This window comes from Diadema antillarum, unplaced genomic scaffold (assembly GCF_040938485.1).
Source record: "Diadema antillarum isolate AM-2024a unplaced genomic scaffold, OU_Dant_1.0 scf00000212, whole genome shotgun sequence".
NCBI lineage: Eukaryota > Metazoa > Echinodermata > Echinoidea > Diadematoida > Diadematidae > Diadema > Diadema antillarum.
The window spans coordinates 233,804-255,470 of NW_027271101.1; the positions used below are offsets into that span (position 1 = coordinate 233,804).

At 41.4% G+C, this 21,667-nt stretch overlaps 1 protein-coding gene across 1 annotated transcript; it reads right to left on the reverse strand.

The window, feature by feature from the left end:
* Positions 1-43: 43 nt before the first annotated feature.
* Positions 44-21,330, reverse strand: LOC139724387 (uncharacterized). The gene is made up of 18 exons (XM_071635531.1): positions 20,964-21,330; positions 16,020-16,160; positions 15,111-15,300; positions 14,305-14,472; positions 13,409-13,590; positions 12,631-12,866; positions 11,232-11,460; positions 11,097-11,180; positions 9,297-9,620; positions 8,294-8,482; positions 7,722-7,891; positions 6,372-6,463; positions 5,125-5,216; positions 3,804-3,875; positions 2,093-3,251; positions 1,235-1,455; positions 904-1,004; positions 44-181 (listed from the first exon to the last, which is right to left on the reverse strand). The coding sequence occupies exons 1-18, from the start codon at positions 21,328-21,330 to the stop codon at positions 44-46; spliced, it is 4,155 nt and encodes a 1,384-aa protein (XP_071491632.1).
* Positions 21,331-21,667: the final 337 nt, after the last annotated feature.

The following is a 21,667-nucleotide window of genomic DNA, read 5'->3' on the forward strand; positions in this document are numbered from 1 at the left end:
GGTGGTGGTGGTGGCAGTGGAAGAAGCTCTCTCTCTCTCTTTTTCACAGGGCATCCATGAATTCTACCTGCATGGTCTTGCGGGGCGAGTTGGTGTAGGCTGACCGGATGATGTCCATGGCCTGCTGATGGCTGACGTCCAGTAGATTCTCCCCGTCCACTCCGACCAGGACGCAGCCAGTCTGGAGACACAGACACATTAATTCACATTTCATTTCATTTCATTTATTTCCACATTAAAACAACTGACACCACAGTTTCACAATCATGAAGTAAACGTATTGCGAGTGACTAATAAAAGCCAATCAAGCTTCTTTGAAAAGGTGCCAAAGAACATACAAAAGTGTCTCATAACTTACAATAGGCACACAAAATTTACACAAATAAAGCAAAATCATTGCTAGTTGACTGTACACACACAACAGATGGCCGCTTGTCTATGTCATTCGTTTAGTCACTTCTCTTTTCCAGTTAAAAGTATTATTCAAACAAGAATATTCGCCATTGCTATTGCTGTCTAGCCACAGACGTATTTTGTTGTAATACTTTGATTTAATTTGATTTCATTCAGTTTTCCTTGTGTTTCAGAGAGAGAGAGCAACTGACCAATCTAAGCTCAATGAAAGTGAATATCAGTAAAACATGTCCATCCTAGAGTTCTACTTTTGAAATTCAAACAATTCATATCAACTCAAGACCGTAAAAAAAGCATGATCTGATCGCATGCTTGAAAGTTAGTAAATTTCACCTTCAGAAGATACACCAGATATGACTCTGTGTGAGGAAAATACACACTGAAATGTGCGGTTAGAGTGCAATTTCCAGTGTTGATTCTTGGACTATCAGTTTTCTATCAACATTACTGTTATATTGGGTTTGTAGAAGGAGATGGATGCTGACTTACAGTGAGTGTGCCGTCTTCCGCCACAGCACCCCCAGGGTATATCTTGTCCACTTTGACGTACGGCTGATTCTTGTAGTCCTTGCCTCCCGTTAGACTCAACCCTATGACAAAATACAAGAAGAACTTCATTATCAGATCAGATGGAATCAGAAATCAACCTGGATCCACTTTAAATTTTTTATTTCATTGCATTACTGTCTAGTATGGATTATTCAAAACAGAAGACACAAATTTGCTGCAGCATTTCTTTGTTTATCTCGCTCTGTGGAATGCCTCCACAAAATGACAAGGAAAATTGTGCAATGCGTGAAAAGACGAAAGGATTCTTTACCGAGTGAGGACTGTGATTTGCTCAGCTCAAATTGGAAAATCTCCCTCCCAGGGAACCCGTCTATCCTCCGCCTGGCGGCTGGCTTCACAGGTGACTTCCCTCGGTTTCGTCGAATTATTTCCTTGAGGGGCGATGGTTCGTCGTCATCGTCGTCATCGATGTAGAGCTGAGGGTTGCGCACAGGGATGGTGGGGCGCTCATTGCCGTTGAAACTGTTTTTGCTGCAAGTGTCAAAGACACAGAAAACCAGGTATTGTAAAGTAAAAGTGAAAGCAGATTTTCATGTCTTGGAGCTGAGTCAATGTATTGCTTATCAATTGTATTATTGAGATACAATGAAAATACAAATTGATTGAAATTTGCTGTTTTGGCGTTGTTGTTGTTGTTGTTTTTTGGAGGGGGGGGTGGTAATTTACCAAATACCTGACTAACAAAAATGAAATAGGGAGTTATATCTCTATTGAGAATATTAATCAGCTAGTCTGACTGAATCAAACAAAGGGATTATTGTAGGACTATATTCTAAGGACATAAGAGACGATGGCATGTTTTGGTGAGGATTACAAAATATCATGCATATTTCTCTTCTTCCAAAAACTAAAAAGTCTGAAGATAATATATCAAATTGTTTTCTTAATTTTGATAACTTTGAATTGTAAATCATTTGTGAGCATTTCTTCTTGTGAAAAGGGCCCATGAAGTTCAATTACAGCATTACATCAAAACTTCAGACACATATATACTTGGGTAATCATAAATCTGTATTTTGCTGCTGAAAGAAAAAGACAAATTCACTTGTGATGTTTTCAGAGTGAAGAGAAAAACCTGAAGATTCTACATTACAAAGGTAAAACTTACAGGATGCCTTTCCTTGGAGCCTGGGGCGACCCTCTGTAATCACTGAAGCTCACTTTCTTGACGCTACTCTCAGACTCCGAGGCGCTGTCGATTGATTCTCTCACATCAAGTAAGTTAGCCGTCTTCCTCTGACCTTTGTCCACCATGGCGTAGACGGGTTCATCCGAGCTGCTCCCGCTCGATCGGTTGGAGCTGGACCCGTCCCTCAGGGGAGGAACGGATATTTTGTTCGGAGTTACCCTGATAAGATTGTCAAGGTTGACACTGGCAGACGCCTCTGTTGGGGAGGCTGGAGGGGTCGGCTCAATCACGCGAGGGGAGGGAGGGGAAGCCGGGATGGGGCTCAGCTTGCGAGGCTTCGTCGGGGACAGCGGAGAGTCCCCTCCAACGTGGACGTCCTCACCGTCCCTGCCCATCAGATGATAAACGGCGCTCTTTTTGCTCAGGCTGTAGTCTGAATCCACGCTATCGTGATCACTTTCATTTGCATCAGTGGTATCTGCTACTTCGTCTGCACCTGGATTGAAATTGATGGTGGCATACGGTGACTCGTACTCGAGCGTACTCGTTGATGGTCCCTGTGAGTATTGAGCATCTCGATGTCTGCCGGGATAGTCTGTGTTCTGTATCTTTGGAGAAGACCCATTCTGATCGCCAAAGTGTGTTACAGGTGCGTAGGGTGCTCCTCCCATCCCTCTCCCAGAATGGTTAAAGCCTTCCTCTTCCTGCCTGTGCCGGCTGCTTTCCGGCCGGTCGTGCGAGAACTGTTCGCCGCTGCGCATCGAGTTCGTGCGGATGATTTGTGGCGAGGCATTGATGAGGACCTTCTTGGCCGACCGCTTGGACAGACTGCCCTCCGGCGTGCTGTTGGCCGGGCTACCTCCGGCCGAACTTACGGCTGGCTTGAAGGTCGTCATCGCTGGTGGCTGGGTCATGTCCCGCCGCTCCCCATTGCTGTAGGTATCAAAGCTGCCATGGCGGCTCTGGTTGGCCGGGTGACTTACCACTTCATACGACAAAGAGTCTGTGTCAAGTGACCTTCCAAAAGAGTTCAGTTTTGCCTGGCGGACTTCCTCCTCTCGCTGCTTTCTAAGCCGCTCCAGCTCATTCTGATGTCTCTTAAGCCTCTCTTTTCCTCCACTGCTAGTGCTGGCAGTTTCTGAAACTATATCATAACCAAAATTCATATCATCATGGTAATGTATGTTGTATTCAATATACTGTATGTCCAATTGTCTATAACCAATTACAATTAAACACTTCTTGTCCTGCGAAGGTCATTTCAAGACTGTTGAATAAGGTCTTGCCTAGTTTGTGTGCATAATGCTACAAAATCTGCTCTAAAACACACATTTGTGAACCATCAATGCCCAGATTCTAGCTTGAAGATTGCCTCATCATATTGAACTTAATTTCTTTAACTATCTAACCCACTGTGTGCGTTATGTCCAATTTGCTGTAACCGAACAGAAGTATCCAGTCAAACATCACACACAAACTAGATCATAATATGGATAAAATCAAGGTACATACTTTCAAATACCAACACACACAAACACAAACATCTGAAAATCAAATTATTTGATCAGACTGAATATAAATGGTCGAGGCACTATCAACTTTAATAAATAAAAATAGGCAATTATCATATAGCAGAAATTGAAAAATAAAAGATTGCCAAGATAAGTTTGTGACAAACTTCAAAACTGACCTTCTTGCCTGGAGTCGGTGTGATCGCTGACTTGTTGGCGAGATTCTCGCATAAGTCTTGGAGAAACTGACCCTTTATAACACGGAAATACGGGATAAGATGAACAAAACAACAGCGCAATAAGGTCATCATTACATACACTTGAAACTCAGTATACTGCCTTACTATATCCACGGCTAGAGTAGATGCAATGTATTACAGTGGACTCCAAATAACCAAGTCCTCAGGACTGGCCATTTTCTTTTGTTATATCAAAATTTTGTTAAGACGAACAAATAAACAATAACAAACACAGAGCGGATAATGCTGAGGCCTGAATTTTTCCTTCGTTGTTACTAGAATTTCGTTATAACTGAGTTCATTATTAACGGGAGTGCACTACATTACGATAGCAATGATAAAATGATGGCATTGTTCATCACATCAAAGACAGCCAGTGAGCAGAAGACGAAGCTGCCAGTTGTTGTTATAGTGATGATGATGATGGTGATGGCGATGATGATAAGGATTGATGAGGATGATGATGACATTGATAATGACAACAACAATGATGATGATGATATATGATGATAATAATAAGATGATAATGATGACAACGATGATGACAATGAAAACGACAATGGTGATGATGGGCCAAGGCATAACACAAGTTGATAATAATGAGGGGGGGGGGGGGGAAGGCACTACAAAGGATATTTCTTCCACTTGCCCCAATGAATCTTTGAGTTGGGTTCTCTATTTTCAACAGGCAAGTGCCCATTCACATCACTTGCCCAACGGGGAAGTTTTAATTGCCCTGGGCAAGCAGGCAAGCAGGTTGTTAGCACCCATGGAGGAGGAGGAGCGAAGATGATGGGAAAGATGGTGGGCTAGTGCAGTGATGCATTCACATTTTATGCATAGCTCCTCCATATAGTTTGCCCATGGCTTTATGAATCTTGTCCAAGGCTTGCCTGCCACAGCAGCAACTTCACGTTGGCAAATCCAAAATTTGTTTTAGAAAACAGAATGCATCATAAGAGGTACTATGAATAGCTCATCACTTTACATGAAGACCCGAAACATCTATGAATTCTCGTACAAGAGTAAATAAATCTCCCGACACTCATTTATTCCATTGTGGGAATCATGATAAGTGGAGAGTAATATTCACTGATATATCGGTTGACAATATGAATCACACTGACAATGCAGGTGAGCAATTTTATGACACAGACTGTTTTGCATATGGTACAGTAACATGCATTAAAAGTAATGCCAATGGTCAGCAAATGAAACCAACTGTGACATCATGAATTGTACAAGAGAAGGTGCATCCTACCTGACTTGGCATTTAGGATGTTCCTTGCCTCCAGCTCTCTCCTTGACACCATTGAGTCATACACAGCCAGGTCGAGGGGTGCAATAACTCCCCTGTAGAGTGCAACAAATGGGGAGGGGGGCGGTTTCAGAATTAGACATCTGCGTGTGACACCAGTTGACCGAACTTTAGGATCTAGCTTTAATTCCTCTTGACCCTCTCAAGACCACTGGGCTAACAAGTCTATTGACATTGTGCATAAATATGTCACTCATGGCACTGAAAGAGTTAAGTCACAAAATATCAACAATTAATAGTCAGGTTGACTCACTGTCAGTCAGTGATAAGTGAATAGATGTATCTGTTCCCTCAATACGTATGCGAGCGTACAGCAAGCTTCACCCTTTGCAAAATACCAACTGGTATATTCAGGGGTCGCACTTAACTTTTTTTTTTTAACTAGCCAGGCGGACTACTTAGAATCAATTTTGACACTGAAGCAATATTTTGGCTAGCCAGACGGACTAGTTACTTCAGAATTTCATGATTTTTAGCTAGTCCGACATGATTTTGGGTGGCCAATGGCCAGCGGACCATCGCCAATTTCGAACCCTGATATTCTACCATACATGTACATCAAACAGTCTCTTTTACAGAAAAAGCTCACTTTTTCCGGGTTGGGGGGGGGGGGGGGGATTAGAAGGACATCACATGGTTGGTACCAACAATCATAGGACTAGTTTGTGGCTAACCATATTGGCTGTTTAGTGTCTGAGAGCTGTCATAATTATGATAGTGATAATAAGATGGTATCACACTACCATTTGTCAATGGTATTCCTCTTAGTGTTAGCACTGTTCTTTCCAAAGGGAACTGCTGGTCTACTTTCATCACTTCGTTCCTAGGCAACCATGTTTGCACATGTGGGTCACGGCAGACATCATAGCTAAAAACATCTCGTGCATGGATGCAAGGACCACATTGCATCCACTATTGCACCATCTCGTTACCCAGTTTCAATCCTGTCAACTGCTATGCCGCAGAGATCCCACCATGACAGCAAGTGTACGACTCGTATTGAAATATACAAGTGTAAGTCAGTTTTTTGATGACACTCTGCTTGCGTGATTTGTATACAAAATAAGGTAAGTGCTACTTAAAGAGGTCTTCCTCCTTGTCTTTGCTTTGCTCTGTAATCTTGCAAAATCCCTGTTATACTAATTCATTTCCTCAACAATATCATCACACCATGAGAGAGTAGATCATACCTGACTTCTCTGAGAAGAACCACCTTCTCTGGTTTATCCAAGATGGCCAGTAAGGGGGTGACAAGGGAATCGACGTCCCCCTCAGCATGGTACTGCAATAAAGAACACAAAGTTCATGGTAACAGGTACAATAAGATTATTGTTGATATCCCAAACCTCCTGATCTATGATTTTTCTTTTTAATCATGTCCAACATAGGCACTTAATCACACTGATCCATCTGATTTCTCATCTCCTTAAAATTCAGCATCTGGTGACACTAAGAAAAGGCCTTAATCCAGTCTGGTAACACACCAATGTGTGAAGCTGACTACACCTTTGCCTTGGACATTGTCACATGTGACGTTTTGGCTACTAGGGAGTGGGGGGAATTACTGCTGAGAACTGACTGGACTTTATAAGCTAACCTTACGTGAGAATAAATATGAAGCATGTATATTTGAATTTGAACTTTGAATTATGAGCTTGAACCAGGGACATTTATTATTGATAGTGTCTGATCATAAGCAATGAGTAAAAACAGCCCATTCTTAATACATACTGTTCATCGGTCTGAAAGGCAGAATGCAAAAAAGTGTTCTGGATGTGTACTTCTTCTGTTGCTTTTATATCACACAGGGAGTGAAGCTTCAGTGACATATCAAATGTGTGTGATACAAAAACATGACTTAGTATCATCCAAAAGCCTTGAGAATTCTGATGGACCACTCATATATATATATATATATATATATATATATATATATATATATATATATATATATATATATATTTTTTTTTTTTTTTAAATTACACCTCACACACCATTTCTTCTGTTTTGTGTGTGTCAATTTCTGCCTGTGTGCAGAGACTCCAACCCCAAGCACCTTCTGATCTGGAGATTCTCCCGCCAAAAACCCCTAGCAAACGGGAGACTCCAAGTTGATGTGTGCGAAGCGCGAAGTTCCTAGGATTCTAGATGTTCTCTGGTGCTATCTAAGGCTTATTTTTTCAACATACGATAGAAATAAGTAAGAAATCCTTTCAACCGGGAGACACAGAGCCAGGGCGGGAGAAATCAAATCTCAAACGGGAGAACGGGAGATTGTGCAAAAATGGGCTTTCGGCGGGAGATCTCCCGTCGAAAACTGGAGAGTTGGAGTCTCTGTGTGTGTGTATGTGGTGTCAGTGTGTGTGTGCGTGTTGAAGTGTCTGTGTTTTTGTCTGATTCCTTGAAGAATGCTGTACCCATGTGTTACAAGATCATACTATTATCCGTTTCATAACATCCAAGAACAAACTTTTCATATTGACATGAGAGAAAAAACCATTTACGAAATAAGAGATTAAAGGTCAACCCCTCTGTCCTACCCTCTTGACGTGACGGAGGACCGCAGTGGACTCGTCCTCACTCAGGACCTTCTTGACCGCCTCCTCCAAGATGGACATCTGACTGGCCTGGGCAGCATTCATGTGCATGATCTGGGTCCCCGCCCCCGCCATGAACATCCCCTTCTGCCGCCCTAGACTTCCATGGGAACCTGCTTCACAGCACACACACAGTTAAAAGCAGACACATAACAAGTCACGACTATCCCCTTTAACATTGTCACAAATTAGTTGATTTTTCTTTATCAGAGCCATTAAGGTTAGGGTTCTCTGTCTAAATTTTATTAACTTGTGGTTTCAAACTTACAATCATTACAAAAATAAGTAGGAAATTGATACTTTCACTCTTAAATTATAACATTTGATTCTCAAAGATCACATATGTAAGTTCTAAAAAATAAACAAGGAAGTCTATTGTACATCTACTGAAGTCTTGAAAATGGAAGTGTCAAACTTTAGGAGTTTCAAACACTCTATCTCTACTACAGAAAGTCATGGTCTTCATCAGCAAGTTTCAAATCAAAGCCTGACTTTGAGTGGGAACCGTGACTTACTGTTGCTGTGAGATTCCCCGAGGCTGTCCTTCCTGGAAGCCCAGCTGGTGGCCGAACCGGGTCGGTCATCTTGGGGCGGGCTCTCCGGCTCTTCTTCCGGCGAGTTGGAGGAGGCGTGACGCTTCTTCACGATGCCCTCGGGGCGGGTCTTTCTGAAGCTGGCAATGATACCAGTCATTTTGCTCTTACCTGCCAGGGATTTTTAATATTTTACAAGAATGTACATTAGGATACCTTCAATGCACCGTGAATAAAATATTACATGCATTGGCACATGCAATCACAAATTTCCTTGGAATGATAAAAACAAAAGAAAAACAAATCCATCATATAGATTGTCTCATTTGAGTGAAAGTTTGCATGGTGTACAAATCAAGCACGTCCAAATTGTCTATTAACATCAGTCTTGGAGATGGGGATGTCATGCTCTGGAAGGTGGTGTTTATTGTCAAATCTGGACAAGTCAGAGAGCAAAGTATATGCAAGAAGAACAAAAGGATGTCTTCTCATTGCTATTCTGACTTGGGCCCACAATATCCTCAACACTATCTAATCACTTTCAATACAATAGACCAACAGGAACACTAAGGTTGGATTGGCAGGATCATTCCCAAGAGTGATTCCATTAGTCATTGTTCATTATGTCCTTGTCAAGATCACACAAGGTATATGGAAAATATGAAACATCAAATAAACTACTTGTGAGTTAAAATGATGATCTCTTTGGTTTTGTCCATGACTGCCAAAAAATTAATATGCAATGAAGGTGGCAGAGTAGTAAAGTGTTTATTGTCGCTGATTGAGCTTGTTTTGGGCCAATTGTGCATGACTTGACACTTACTGAACAAGTCATGTTGGTACACAAGAGCTTAAAAGAAATATGTGCAAGTTTTATTGGTGACTATGGTATACTGACACTCGTTGAGGGTAACAAATGTCAATTTTAGAACTGGGATGGGTAAGTATGGTGAGGCACTGCACAATAGGTCCCCGAAGCTCTAACCTTTTCTATTGCGCTTGCCATCTTTCTCTTTCTCCACAACCGCGCCCCCTTCCTCGTGGGCTCCCGCCTCCTGGCCAATGGGATCCACCCGGGCCAGATCCTCCTGAAAGACCTCGGCCACAATCTCCTCCTCCCGCTTCAGATCCTGCTGGCCCACCTCCCTCCCTTTCTCCCTCTCCACCTCGGCCATCTTGGCCCGGTGCTCCTCCGCCTCGCGAACTTTGACCTTGGGCTTGAGGCCGAACAGCTCTCGGAACGTCTTGTTGCGCTTGACCTTTGTTGGCTTCTGCTTGGACTGCGCATCGATTACTGGCAACCGCCTCTCTGCCATTACACAAAAGAAATCAAAATTATATGATTGGGGATAGATGCTCTTTGCATGGCAGAACAAACAATAAACTTACCAAGTCCATCAATTGTGATTTCATAATTGTGAATAAACTGCAAGACATAACTCAGCACAGCAAATTGCAGTGAATAATACTCATTGATTTCATATGACTGTGTTTACTGTGGAGGAAAAAAAAAAAGGTTATAATGTTAGCCAGAAAGAAAATGTACAACAGGATGGACCAACCAAATGGACGAATGCCGAAAGTCATAGTCCTTCCCATATCGAAACGTGTTGTCTACTTCCATACATACACTACTGTATATGAGTATTTGCAAGCCTTGACATGCCATATTCCAGTTGAGTTATGGACGTGAAAATTAATATAATTCATCAAAAATATGGAAGTGATGCAGTATAACAAGACAGTTGTAAAGTTTCAATGTATCAGCAATAAATTCTCAAATCTAGAAACTGCGATGTATGTAGATGAGCTTCATATGCAGAGCCATCTATAAACATCCTGATTTTTACTCATGCAGGGGTATGACGTTTAAAAATACCTATCATGCATGCAGGCAATAATATTTTTGCAAATGTGCATGAAAATAATGGGTGAGACTGTACACTATGAATTACACATTGTTAATGGTAAGGCAAAGAGGGAGAATAACAATCTTTAGTGCTCTAATGGAGAATGAGATGAGGGAATATATTCTGAATTGAAGTGGAAAATGAGAATATGAATACAATAAATGGTAGGTGCAACTGTGAATCCAGATGTAGGTCCTTTTCAGCAAGTCCTCTTTCTGTCTGTTAAGAAGATAGAGGCACTCTAATCAAGAAGCCAAGTTGAATAGTGCAGATCATCTTTCACCAAGTGTGAAATCTTGTTCCAGTGTGCGAGTAAAGACCATACACTATTTCTTTTATGCAGCACCTTGGACGTCAACAGATGTAGTCCACACACAATCTTGAATTTAGTGCAGACATGGCAACCATGTTTTCGTGAAGGGTGAATGAGTAGCACAGTCAGTCATTTGTACGTACACAAAATGATCGGTTGAAGATGTTTACAAAAAATGATTGCCAGAAGGCATACTTGTAACTGTTCAGTGTGCGCAGCAAAGACTTGTTTATTGCGACACCAGAGCTGTGCAATGGAACAAAATCTATGAGATGATCATGAGTTTACACTGGAGTTGATTGACGTTGGTGATGTCAGCAGTGCAATATCCATTTTTGCTCAAACAAAACTGCGTGACTGACAGCAACAGCATGCAATGGTACTTTTAATTGCATGTCACCTGATGAGCAATCAACCAATTGGATAATGAAATTGTTTTTAGTTGTTGAATAAAGACTACACTGGTTAGTTGCTATTGGATATAGAAACAATGAGGTGAGATTATTACAGATCTAGACAGTGAGTCAGGAAAAAGACAAGACAGATGGACAAGGAATCTTACCTCCGGAGTGCTTCATGCTCAGTGACCGCCCCAAGGCTCGTTTCCTGTCCTTGCCCCCACCTTTACCCCTACCACCACCACCACCTTTACCACCACCACCACCGGTATTACCATCACCACCACCACTCTCCTGACCTTGTCTACCATCCTGCTCTGGGTAGGTCTGGGGTCGCGGAGGGGACTGCGCCTGAGATTGGGGCCTGGAGTAGGAGGCCGGGTGGGGCTGCGCGTACGCGACCTGCTGCGTGGCCGGCGCCACCGCAGGTTGCGACAGCCTGGACGACAGATGGGATTGGGCGGAGCTGGGTCTGGATGAGCTTGGTTCGGCCACAGTGACCTCTCCTGGCAGCATACCCATATGACCCTACAAACAGACATTTCAACAACGATATTGAACCATACTAGTTATTCAGACTTGGAGAAAAATCCTAACACGAAGTTTGGAACATAAGCATAAAATCTATCTTCACAGTGAAGAATATTTTCCACTCAGAACATTCAAAATGACACAGTAGGTACTTCACATCTTTGTCAGAGATTTGAGTGCTGCAGATGATCACTAGATGGACAAGTATCATTCATGCAAATCACACAGATCACTTATAATTGCCGATCTATGTAGTGCTAAGCATATATGTGACCGTGCATCACAAAACGAACAAAAAGTCGCACACACTGATTTGGCGTCAGGACTGAAAATAAGTGAAATGGGTCAACCTAGCCGATCTTGACTTTTTCATATTTTCTGAAAGAGAAAGTCTTCTTTTACATTATGCTAAAATTTGGGATCATTAAACGGACAGGAAAGTGTGTTTTTTTAAGCAGTTTATCTCGAATACTTTTGGTAGAATAGTGGGATTAGGCGTGTGTTTAGAGTCCCCTTTTCATTTCTGAAAAACCTTGTACACACTCTTCACTTTCAACTCAAAGAACTTTTGAAAGGATAATGCTACTGCTTTGAAAGTTGGTATTAATTATGGACAAAATGTGTTAATGAGGCATGCTCAATTTCAGTTTAATCTGATAATCCCTTCACTGTTGTTACTCTGGTGGATTACTTCCTGTTTTTTGTCCCATTCATCACACAGTCAGGGCGGTTAGGTAAAGATTAATCGCTTGAATAGACACTGTACTTCAGAGCCTTTTTTCACAGTTCACACTTTTCCTGAGTTTGTGCTTTCTTTCCAATACTTAGATAGGTTAGAAGAGTCCATTTGATTTGAGTTATACATCATTTTAAAGCTTAAAGTCTGCTCTTTCAGAATATGGTCTTAACTAAAAATTCATGTCTGGCAACTTTTTGTTTGTTTTGTGGTGCAGGGTCACATATACTCTTATGTTAAATGATATTCCTACATTTACATTAAACACATAAATTTACTGTTTGTAATTTACTGTTGTCATTACTATTAATATATTGACCTGCAGTCACAGTCTTACCACCTTTACTGTTGACAAGTTAAGGAAAATGATATAACTGATATCTACATAAGACTCAGGAGCTACAGACAACAGAATAGAATTCACTAAGCACCTGAACAACAGGCCTTGTTGGGTGCACACTGGGTGCATCCATGCCAGAACGTTTGGTCTTTCCCTCCCTTCCATCAAGCCTCTGCACCCCTCCCTGGGGCTGTGCCCGGGTCAGCCAGTCCTTGTTCTGTTTAGGGATTGGTGGGACTGGTCCATTGGGAAGTGGGGGAGACTGCTGCTGCAATGCCGAAGGGGCTCCGATAAGGGAAGATGTGGCACTTGGTGATCTCTGAGATCCTGGGTTTGATGGAAAGAGAAGATGACATGTGATGAGGTCATTTTATGGTTGAAATAACTTGAAACTTGACACTTTTTGCACTTCATGTACGGTAGCATAATGAGTGGCGATTGACAAGAAATCCAACAAACGCAACTCAAAATTTCAAATAGATGCATAGCAAGTTATCTAGGCAAATTTCCCAAACACAGGGTTACTCTCTTGTACAACTCTCTTGTACACTTAATAACCAGTTTTTCATGATTTTTGGCATGGTGTCTATGGCAGTATTACATGACTGAATATGATATCAAGAACATGTTCACAAGATAGGTTAACACAGACTTTCTCTCACCTCATGCAGTAAAACCCTCTGTAGACAACTACAACATCATATACCACTGACAATTTAGGCAGAATAGTTGTGACTGGTAATGGCAGGGGGCTCAGAAAAACTTCACAATCATATGCATATCCTCCAAATCAAATCAGAGTGAAGTGATGATGTGTCCCCGTGACCACAAGATGTTTTTCTTTTTTTCTTTTCTTTTTTTCCACTCACTGCTCTGACTCTGATTCAGGGTATTCCCCATGCTGCGGATGGTCAGCACCAATCTCTTCTGGCCGCGGATGAGGTCCACGGCCTCGGCGTGCCGGATGTTCTCGCAGTTGGTGCCGTTGACCGACAGGATCTGGTCCCCAACCTGCACCCTGTGGTACTCCGCCATGCCCCCACGGTCAATCCTTAGTGGCGATGCAATGAGGCACACAAAAATGGAAAAATTCTTGAATGCCTGGTACATTTACATGCATATAAAACTTATTTAGACTGCACAGAGTGTCAAAATTATCTAATAGAAGTGGAGCAGTCTCTTTTTGTGCCCTTGAATTTTCTTGGATAATGGTATCCATAGGTCCCATTATGCAACCTCCTTGTTTCACTGTAAGTCCATCCTTGAACTTCTTATATGTTAACTTCCCGAAATCTAGAATCTTTGGTCATCTACCAGATACCTTCAAAAGCTGACTCAAAATGATATTTGTGACAGTCATGAGAGGTCTCAGTTGTGGACTTGATTCAAATGACATAGACTTTAACTGTACACATAATGTCAGGTTACACATTCAAGTGCATTTTTTTTTCCCATCCAGATTGACTATGGTTGTATGTGAGACAGAATATCACATTAAGTTGGACTTGTTTCTATACAACACAGAACACCACAGTGCTATACTAAGTAAAATTGCCTGGTAAAAAGAAAAAGAAACAAAAATGTAAAACTGAAGTACAATTCCAGTGTGGTACAATTGCCCTAATATCACAACTATCTACTGACTTCTTGGTTCTGATTGGCTTCTTTGTTGTGTGAGAATGTGTGTATGTTTAAATATATGTTCTGTGTGTCTGTGTGAGTGAGAAGAGAGCAAGTTGCTGTTCTTTCCCCTTTTTATTCTTACTTTGAGACAAAGATGCCCAGACCATACTCGCTGCCCCCTCGGATGTTGAATCCAATAAACCTGTGTTTCTCATCCAGCTGGATCACCACCTTCCTGTCCGTGTTGGCTTGGGGAGGTGATGTGTTCAGTCCAGCAGGGGGTCCTCTTGACCGCGAGTAGGTGTCAAACCTGAGGAGGATAGGCAATGGAGAAAAAAAATGTTATGTTGTATGAGGCACACTAGTAGAAACACTGCTTTGTCTCCGGCTATAAAGACTATGTTTTGTCATAATTATATTGACTGGCCTTGAGGGGGCTATCAAAATATGTTGTATGAGCTAGGAACATACAGCCCTCTTTTTCAATTCACTCAGTATTTGCTGGCCTTTTTCTCGTGGATAACAAATTATGTTGCCAGAGCTTGGAGCATAATATGCACTGTTCTTCAGCTTAAGCAGTATTTTCCACCGTTGAGGGGAATATCAAATTATGTTGCCTCAGTTTGGATCATAACGAATCATGATACCACAGTGGCAATGTTTTCTAAGTTTTAGAAGAAAATAAAGGCTAGCTCAGGATAATCAAGATATCATTCACATTGTACTCTTTCCTTCATAATCTAAGAAAGAGGAGCAACAAAATAATATCATTCTGGCTCTCTTCTGCTAGGATTAATTGCTTACTGGGAATAATAATAAACGTTGCACAGCCTCCTACTCATCAATGAAAATATAATCAGACAAAAGCACTCTTGGCAAGAACACTATCTGTGTTTAAATGACCACAGAGATCCTTTTCTGTCAGAGGGCAAAGGTCAACCTCCGTACCATTTCATCTTCTCCTTAGACTGCCGTCGGTGAGTGTGCTGTGAGGCGGCCAGGGCGGGGTTGTGCTGCACAGTCATCCTGAGGCGAGTGGAGCCCTGCAGCACCCTGATGGCGCTGCTGATGGCTATCTCCTCGAAGCTGATGTTGTTCACCTCCACGATCTCATCGCCGACCACCAGGCCGTTCCTCTCTGGGGTGTTTTGTGACAGGAGCAACCATGGGATGTCATTACATAGGGGTGGTGCAGCTTTCAATGTTATAGCAATTGTACATCATATCATGTTTGTGTGGGTGTGTGTGGTCTTGTTGATGCTGCTGTGTTGTTACTTTTTTTCGTATCAAGCCTTACTATGCTGGTCAAAACTGGAGAGAGGAATTGTTGCTTAAGTTCTATAAATCATCATATTTGATGACTGCTATGCACTAGCCGTTGACCCACATATAAAGTAAACAAGTAAAAGCATCAAAACAAATATGAAATTCAGATGTAGCATGCTAGAACAAAAAGGCAATTCTACAGTAGGAAGACAATCAAAAATTGAGATTAATGTTCAGAAAGTTCCAGCTCTACTTTGTGTGTCTTCGTTGGAGTTCTTCACTCAACGTAAAACTAAACACTGTGTGACAGAAGAAACAATTTCATGAAACACACAGATAATCAGGTATACACTGCATAATACTGCAAAACCAGACATTTTTGCATGCATGAAACTTTTGCAAGGAGGCAAAAATTCAAGAAAGTAAAATGCATGGTACGATTGTTTTCACACAATGCATTGAATGCCAGGGGCAATTCACAAAAGTTTCATGCTGCAAAAAAAAAAAAAAAAGCTGTCGGCTGTAAGTCGAAAAAGTTTCATTCCGCGAATGTTTCTAATTTTACAGTATGGAATAAAGTCTCCAGCCTACCTGCTTCCGACCCCCTTTCCACCCTGCTGACAGAGACGGGGGCACCTTGCTCAGATCCTCCCTTGATGGTGAAACCAAGGTCCTCACTCTTGTTTGCGATGGTCAGTACCCTGGGCCCACTGCCCACATAGTGGTTGAAGTCTACGGAAAGAAGAAATGAATAACAACAAGCGCATCTTTAGATATTATCAGTACTTTTATAATGATATGTGAATATCAAACACTACCCAGTCATATATACTGATGTTCTATTAACTCTGCGTTATCAATTAATGTGTAATTATGAACCTCCTTTAAAAATCCTGTTTCATCTCCTTTTTCTATTTCATATCTGAAACATATTTTGACAAATGTAACAGAAATGGCAAATCATATTCTAAAACTAATCATACTCTTTGTCTCAGGTAAAAGAATGTCTTCCACCACTGTAATACCAGGAAATGACTACCAGTGTTAATAAATTCATTTTGAAGCTGTTCATTTCAAAATATCGGGAAGGAGCTTAATCTCACATAACTTGTGTTTTATTCACATTTTGTTGCTGTTATGCTATTCCTGTATCTACAGTATCAAATATATATCTGCAAGCACTTTAAAAAATGTGACAATGAGGTGATGGTTTTCCCCTTTTTTATCTCCCATTTCAATCATTCAGAGAATTACAATCAACATGTTGGGTGCAACAACCCTGACTCGTCCATCTGTAGTAAACAATTTTGCAATCATCAAACTGCATCTAAGTCCTTCACAATCTCTAGAGCTAAATGATAAAATCTTCATGTTTTTTTGTGTTTGCTTTTTGTTTGTTTGTTTTTTGTTTTTTTTACAGCACTCTACATTACCAATCTCTGAATTTCCTCAGCTCACCAGCAGCAAATATTACAAAGTTCCCCCAAGTGGTTACTTCACTGTCTACTACATCAAGATCACTAGCATCATTAAACATCACTAACATTCTGCGCAGCACAGTTGCCAGTTGGTAACGACAGAGTCAAAACCTTCCAAACACAATCATACAATGATAACAACACCATGGCATTGTAAGAGAGAACAGGTTCAGCATGAACTATTTTTATTTGTTTTGTTTTGTCATATGTTATCTAAAATCCTTGAAAATTTCCACGTACAGAGCCATGCATGCATAAGATTCACAATCAATAGTGATGATCGATAATGTTTTGATTTAGAATGTTCTTAGCAGTGTCCTGGCAATGTAAGTACTTAAGGTACTCATCATGCCCTGTTTTTCTCCTCCGGCACTATATATCCATTTGTATGGATTCCCGGCCTAAACGCACAGGAGAAAGGAAATCAATTGACCTGTGACGCAACTCTAGACAAAAGTTCCACGAGATCAATAGCCCAACGGCTACCCAAGCATGGTATGGTCCAATAAGACAGCTTTTGTTTGCCTTTGTCTTCTCTCCTTACATGATAAAATGCCATGAGAGGCAGAACTTTAAGTGCTCTGTGGCTTTGCGTGAAAAAGCTGCACTGAAATTCGAAACATGCCTCCCCCACAAGTCAGGGGATCGTCTATGCCTCTGAGAAAGTCAATCTGCCACAAACACGTCATGGACTCTTTGTGGAAAATCTTCTCAGTGCAAGAAAAAGCAGGGATGCGTGGAGTTGAGCAAATAATACAGACCAAGGACTTTCTAATTGTCATTTATTGGACCAATCAATGCTCCTTTTGTGATCAATGTTTACAAAAGTCACACTTGACAATCACGGGGGGTCCATTTCGTGAAAGTCAGATTAAGAGAGACTTTTCGCTCATCACGCACAATTATCAAAGCGAGAGACTTCATGAAATGGATTTCATTTCTCTTTGAAAGTTTCCCATAGCTACATATGAGTGACTTTGGCCATTCTGAGATCTCTGAAAAGACTTTTATGTGATGACTTCATGAAACAGATCCCAGGGGGAGGGCTGGTCAAATGAAAGTTTGAAACTAAATCTACTATCACTGACAGTCATTGTCCAGTCCAACTTTGATGGGCACTCAAATGCCCATGGAATTATCATTCAATATCAAGAAAGATGCATAGAATCATGATTATTCATAGAGCGTACAATATTTGTATCCAAGACACTACAGCGTTTTGTATGCATACTCAACACTATCTGTCAAAGTGGCCAATATCCATTTTACGTTTGTGTAGATTTACATGGTTATATCTAGAAAAACTACCAAAGAACACACAAGGCCCAGCAACACCAAACCGACTTTGTGCCTGGTAACTTCAATGCACGCTCATCTAACTTGTAAAAAGGGCTTATACCCAACAATGCAGACACTGCCCTAAACTGGCAGGGGTTACAACAATTGCCATGTAATTTCTCTTTCAACCCTTTGTGGATGGACAGCTCTTCAAGTACAAACTGTCACTCACTGACCGCCAACACAATGAGTGGACGTGATGGCATCCTTTGCACACCATCCGTCATCTCCTGCCATATTGACTTCCACTGGACGAAGGAGAAACAGGACCAAAACAATTCCCTGTGATCAATTTCAATGGAGCGGCTTTTAAGGGATTACAGAGGAGGCCTTTTGTGAGATGTCAGGGCTACATTCGGACAAAGTTAACACAGTGAAGAGGGGGCAAGCAGCATACTTTATGGCCTACTAAAATCCACTAAAATAACACTTGGATGACACTTAAAACGAAAGATCTGACAGACAATTGTCAGTTTCAACCCGAAGGAAGTATAAGGAAGTGCAGCAATGATGCCAAAGATGGTGTGGCACTGGATTGCTTGTTGATTGCCTTCCAACAAAAGACAGAGATGGGGGGGGGGGGGGGGGGGGCATGGCTAGACATATAAGAGAGAGAGAGAGAAGGGCAGATCATAGACAAACCATTTGCATGTTTCTCCTACAGTACGGGAAGGACATGGGGGCTGTTCTCAGCAGTAACATTTTGGATTGAATGAAAAATGATACCAAACAACAGAAACATGACGATCAACTCGCACACACTTCAGGAGACCACATGGATCCTACCATGCCATATCCTGAATGTCTAATATTTGTAAATTCAAGGGTATTCTATGCACATCTAACATGGAGGAAAGACTGAAAGATATAAAAACTGATGAATTACAACTTAACCCTCCTTTGAAAATTGTCTCCACATAGACTGCCTTCAACCAAGCAGCTTCAAAGCTCCTTGCTTCAACAATTCAGTTTGAAAGTTCACAGCAACACCAGGCATATTTTTTTCTTCTTTCCATCCCTCTCTTTCTCTGTCCTTCCTCTACTTTGCTTGTCATTTATATAGGAGGGAATTGCTTGCGACGATATTGATCATCCTCAGAGCTGGGCAGGTGCACCCATTCTGAGATAAATAACATCTTCATTGGCAGAGTCAAAAGCCCCTGCATAGCACGAGTGAATGCCATGCTTCCGAACCCCCCAAAAGACCATTGGCTGTGCATAGAATATCTTATACATCACTCTTACTAGCAGTCTTCCTGTAATGGATAGAGTCCCTATCTTACATTAATTCACATCACTCTTAGAAGCAGTCCTCCTTCCTAAAATAATGATATCCCTGGTTTTTTTTTACATCCCTTTAACTATTCCTGTAGAAATTGATTTTCCAAACTTAAGTCCATATGCCTTGTTTTGGCAAAAAATAACAACAACAGCATCTGTTAAATGAACTTTTCAGATAAATGTTAGAATTTTGTCATTTTGAATATAAAACACACTATAAACAGTACATTTATGTTCAGTAGCAGCTGCTAGAATCTTCAATTCAGTTCTGCACAGAACTAAACCTGCAAAATCTCATCAACTGCAAAAACACTGTCAATTTGACAAGGACGGTCAAAGGTGGTTTTATGACACAGTACGCCTACAAATGTGTCTGTTAAAAAATTGAATCTTGGCTAATGGGATTTACACAGAGTTTACTTGACAGTTGAGTTATGAAAAAAAAAAAACGAGCAAATAAGCCGGCTTGGAATCAATATAATATCAAATTGATTTCAAAACATGCATGTTCATTCTCACAAGTACTCCATTTGTGTTATTAAGTATAATGATAAGGGTACTTGCAATATCACTTGTATTGAGATGAACTCACGCAGAACAGAGTAGTGTTTCTCTTGAAGCATAGGGGATCAGCTAATAAGGAATTAAGCAGAAGTGAGTCGAAGAAAACAAATCTCATTAGGAGGTCACTGCACCACAATGAGACATTCGAACAAAAGGAGGAAAAACGGAAATCACCTCCCATTTAGGTTCAGTGACCCCAGTTTGGCTGGATGTAGACGGAGAATAAATCAATACCATTAACAAATAGGAACTGACTGCCCAAAGACACAATTGCTGGTAATACCAGAACCTGGGTTTCTGGTATAACTTTGGGGCTCCTTCCATTCTGACGGTACAGAATTTTGTCCAGATGTATGCATTCAGTACCCTGGCTTTGGTTGGCACACCTTAGACATTGCATAGCAGCAAAAAAAAAAAATATATATATATATTGAGAAAAACAGGGAGAAAAGGGTCACAATGCAGCATGTAAATGAGAACAAAAGGAAAAAGAGAAGCAGATTAAGAAGATAATGAAGATAATGAAGAGAAGAAGAACTGAACAAGAAATGAAGAAGATTAAGGAAAAAGAGAATGGAACAAGAGGAGAAATAGGAAATGAATATGACGAAATTAACACAAGAAAAATAAGGGTAAGGATGAGGTAGTTGTAAATAGGAACAGAAAAAATATGAAGGATTGAGGCTAATCATACATCCATCCATGTAGAAAAGTAAAAGAGAATAAAAAAAGTGAAAAAAGAAGGAGAAAAAAAAGGGGGGCAAGGAGAGTTGAGAAAGAAGAAAGGAGATAGAAGGTAGCAAGGTGTAATGTTTAGCCTGAAGATATGGGGGAGGAAAAACCCACCACCACCACCACAGGAACGTAAACTTACCCAAGTCTTCACTCTGAGTATCTTGATGCCTTCCTTGTCCATGCCAACTGGGCGACCTTTTGAAGACGCTTGCCCCTTCGCTGCCAAACATGTGCTGGGGCATCGGGTGCGCCATGCGGTCGTACGGCGCCAGGCCATCAAACTCGTGCAGGCACGCCGGCGGGACCAAATTCCGGACATCGCGCAGCAGGTCCAGCTTGGCCGGTGTGTTCAGGATGCCGTGGAGGTTGGAGACAAACTGGCGCGAGTTGCAAAACGTCTGGTACTCCCTTAGCATCTCGTACAGGTGCTCCCGCTCTCGCTCCGTCAGGAGCAGCCGGGCCTGGTGTTGGAAGTTGCGTAGGTTTCGTTGCTGCTTGTCCTCCATTTGAACAGTCAGACCTCCTTGGGAGGTTGGGCTGCAAAGCTAAATTGGGGGTGGGGAAGGGGTGATTTCTCTTGTTTTCACTCAGTTCATGGTGGATCTCTCATCAGATTCCCGGATTTCATCACAACCGCAGTTACCTATCTCCCGTTCTTTCTACTGATTCCATCTTGGAGTTCTGTGGTGAGCAAACAAAAACAAAATGTGATGTCAAGAGTTGTGCAATAACAAAGAGTAGAATAATTGCTAAATTCCTTCATAGCAACTGGGTGCATAACATTTACTCTTGTGACATATTATCATAAAAATTGAATTATATTAAAAAAGCTACATGTAACAT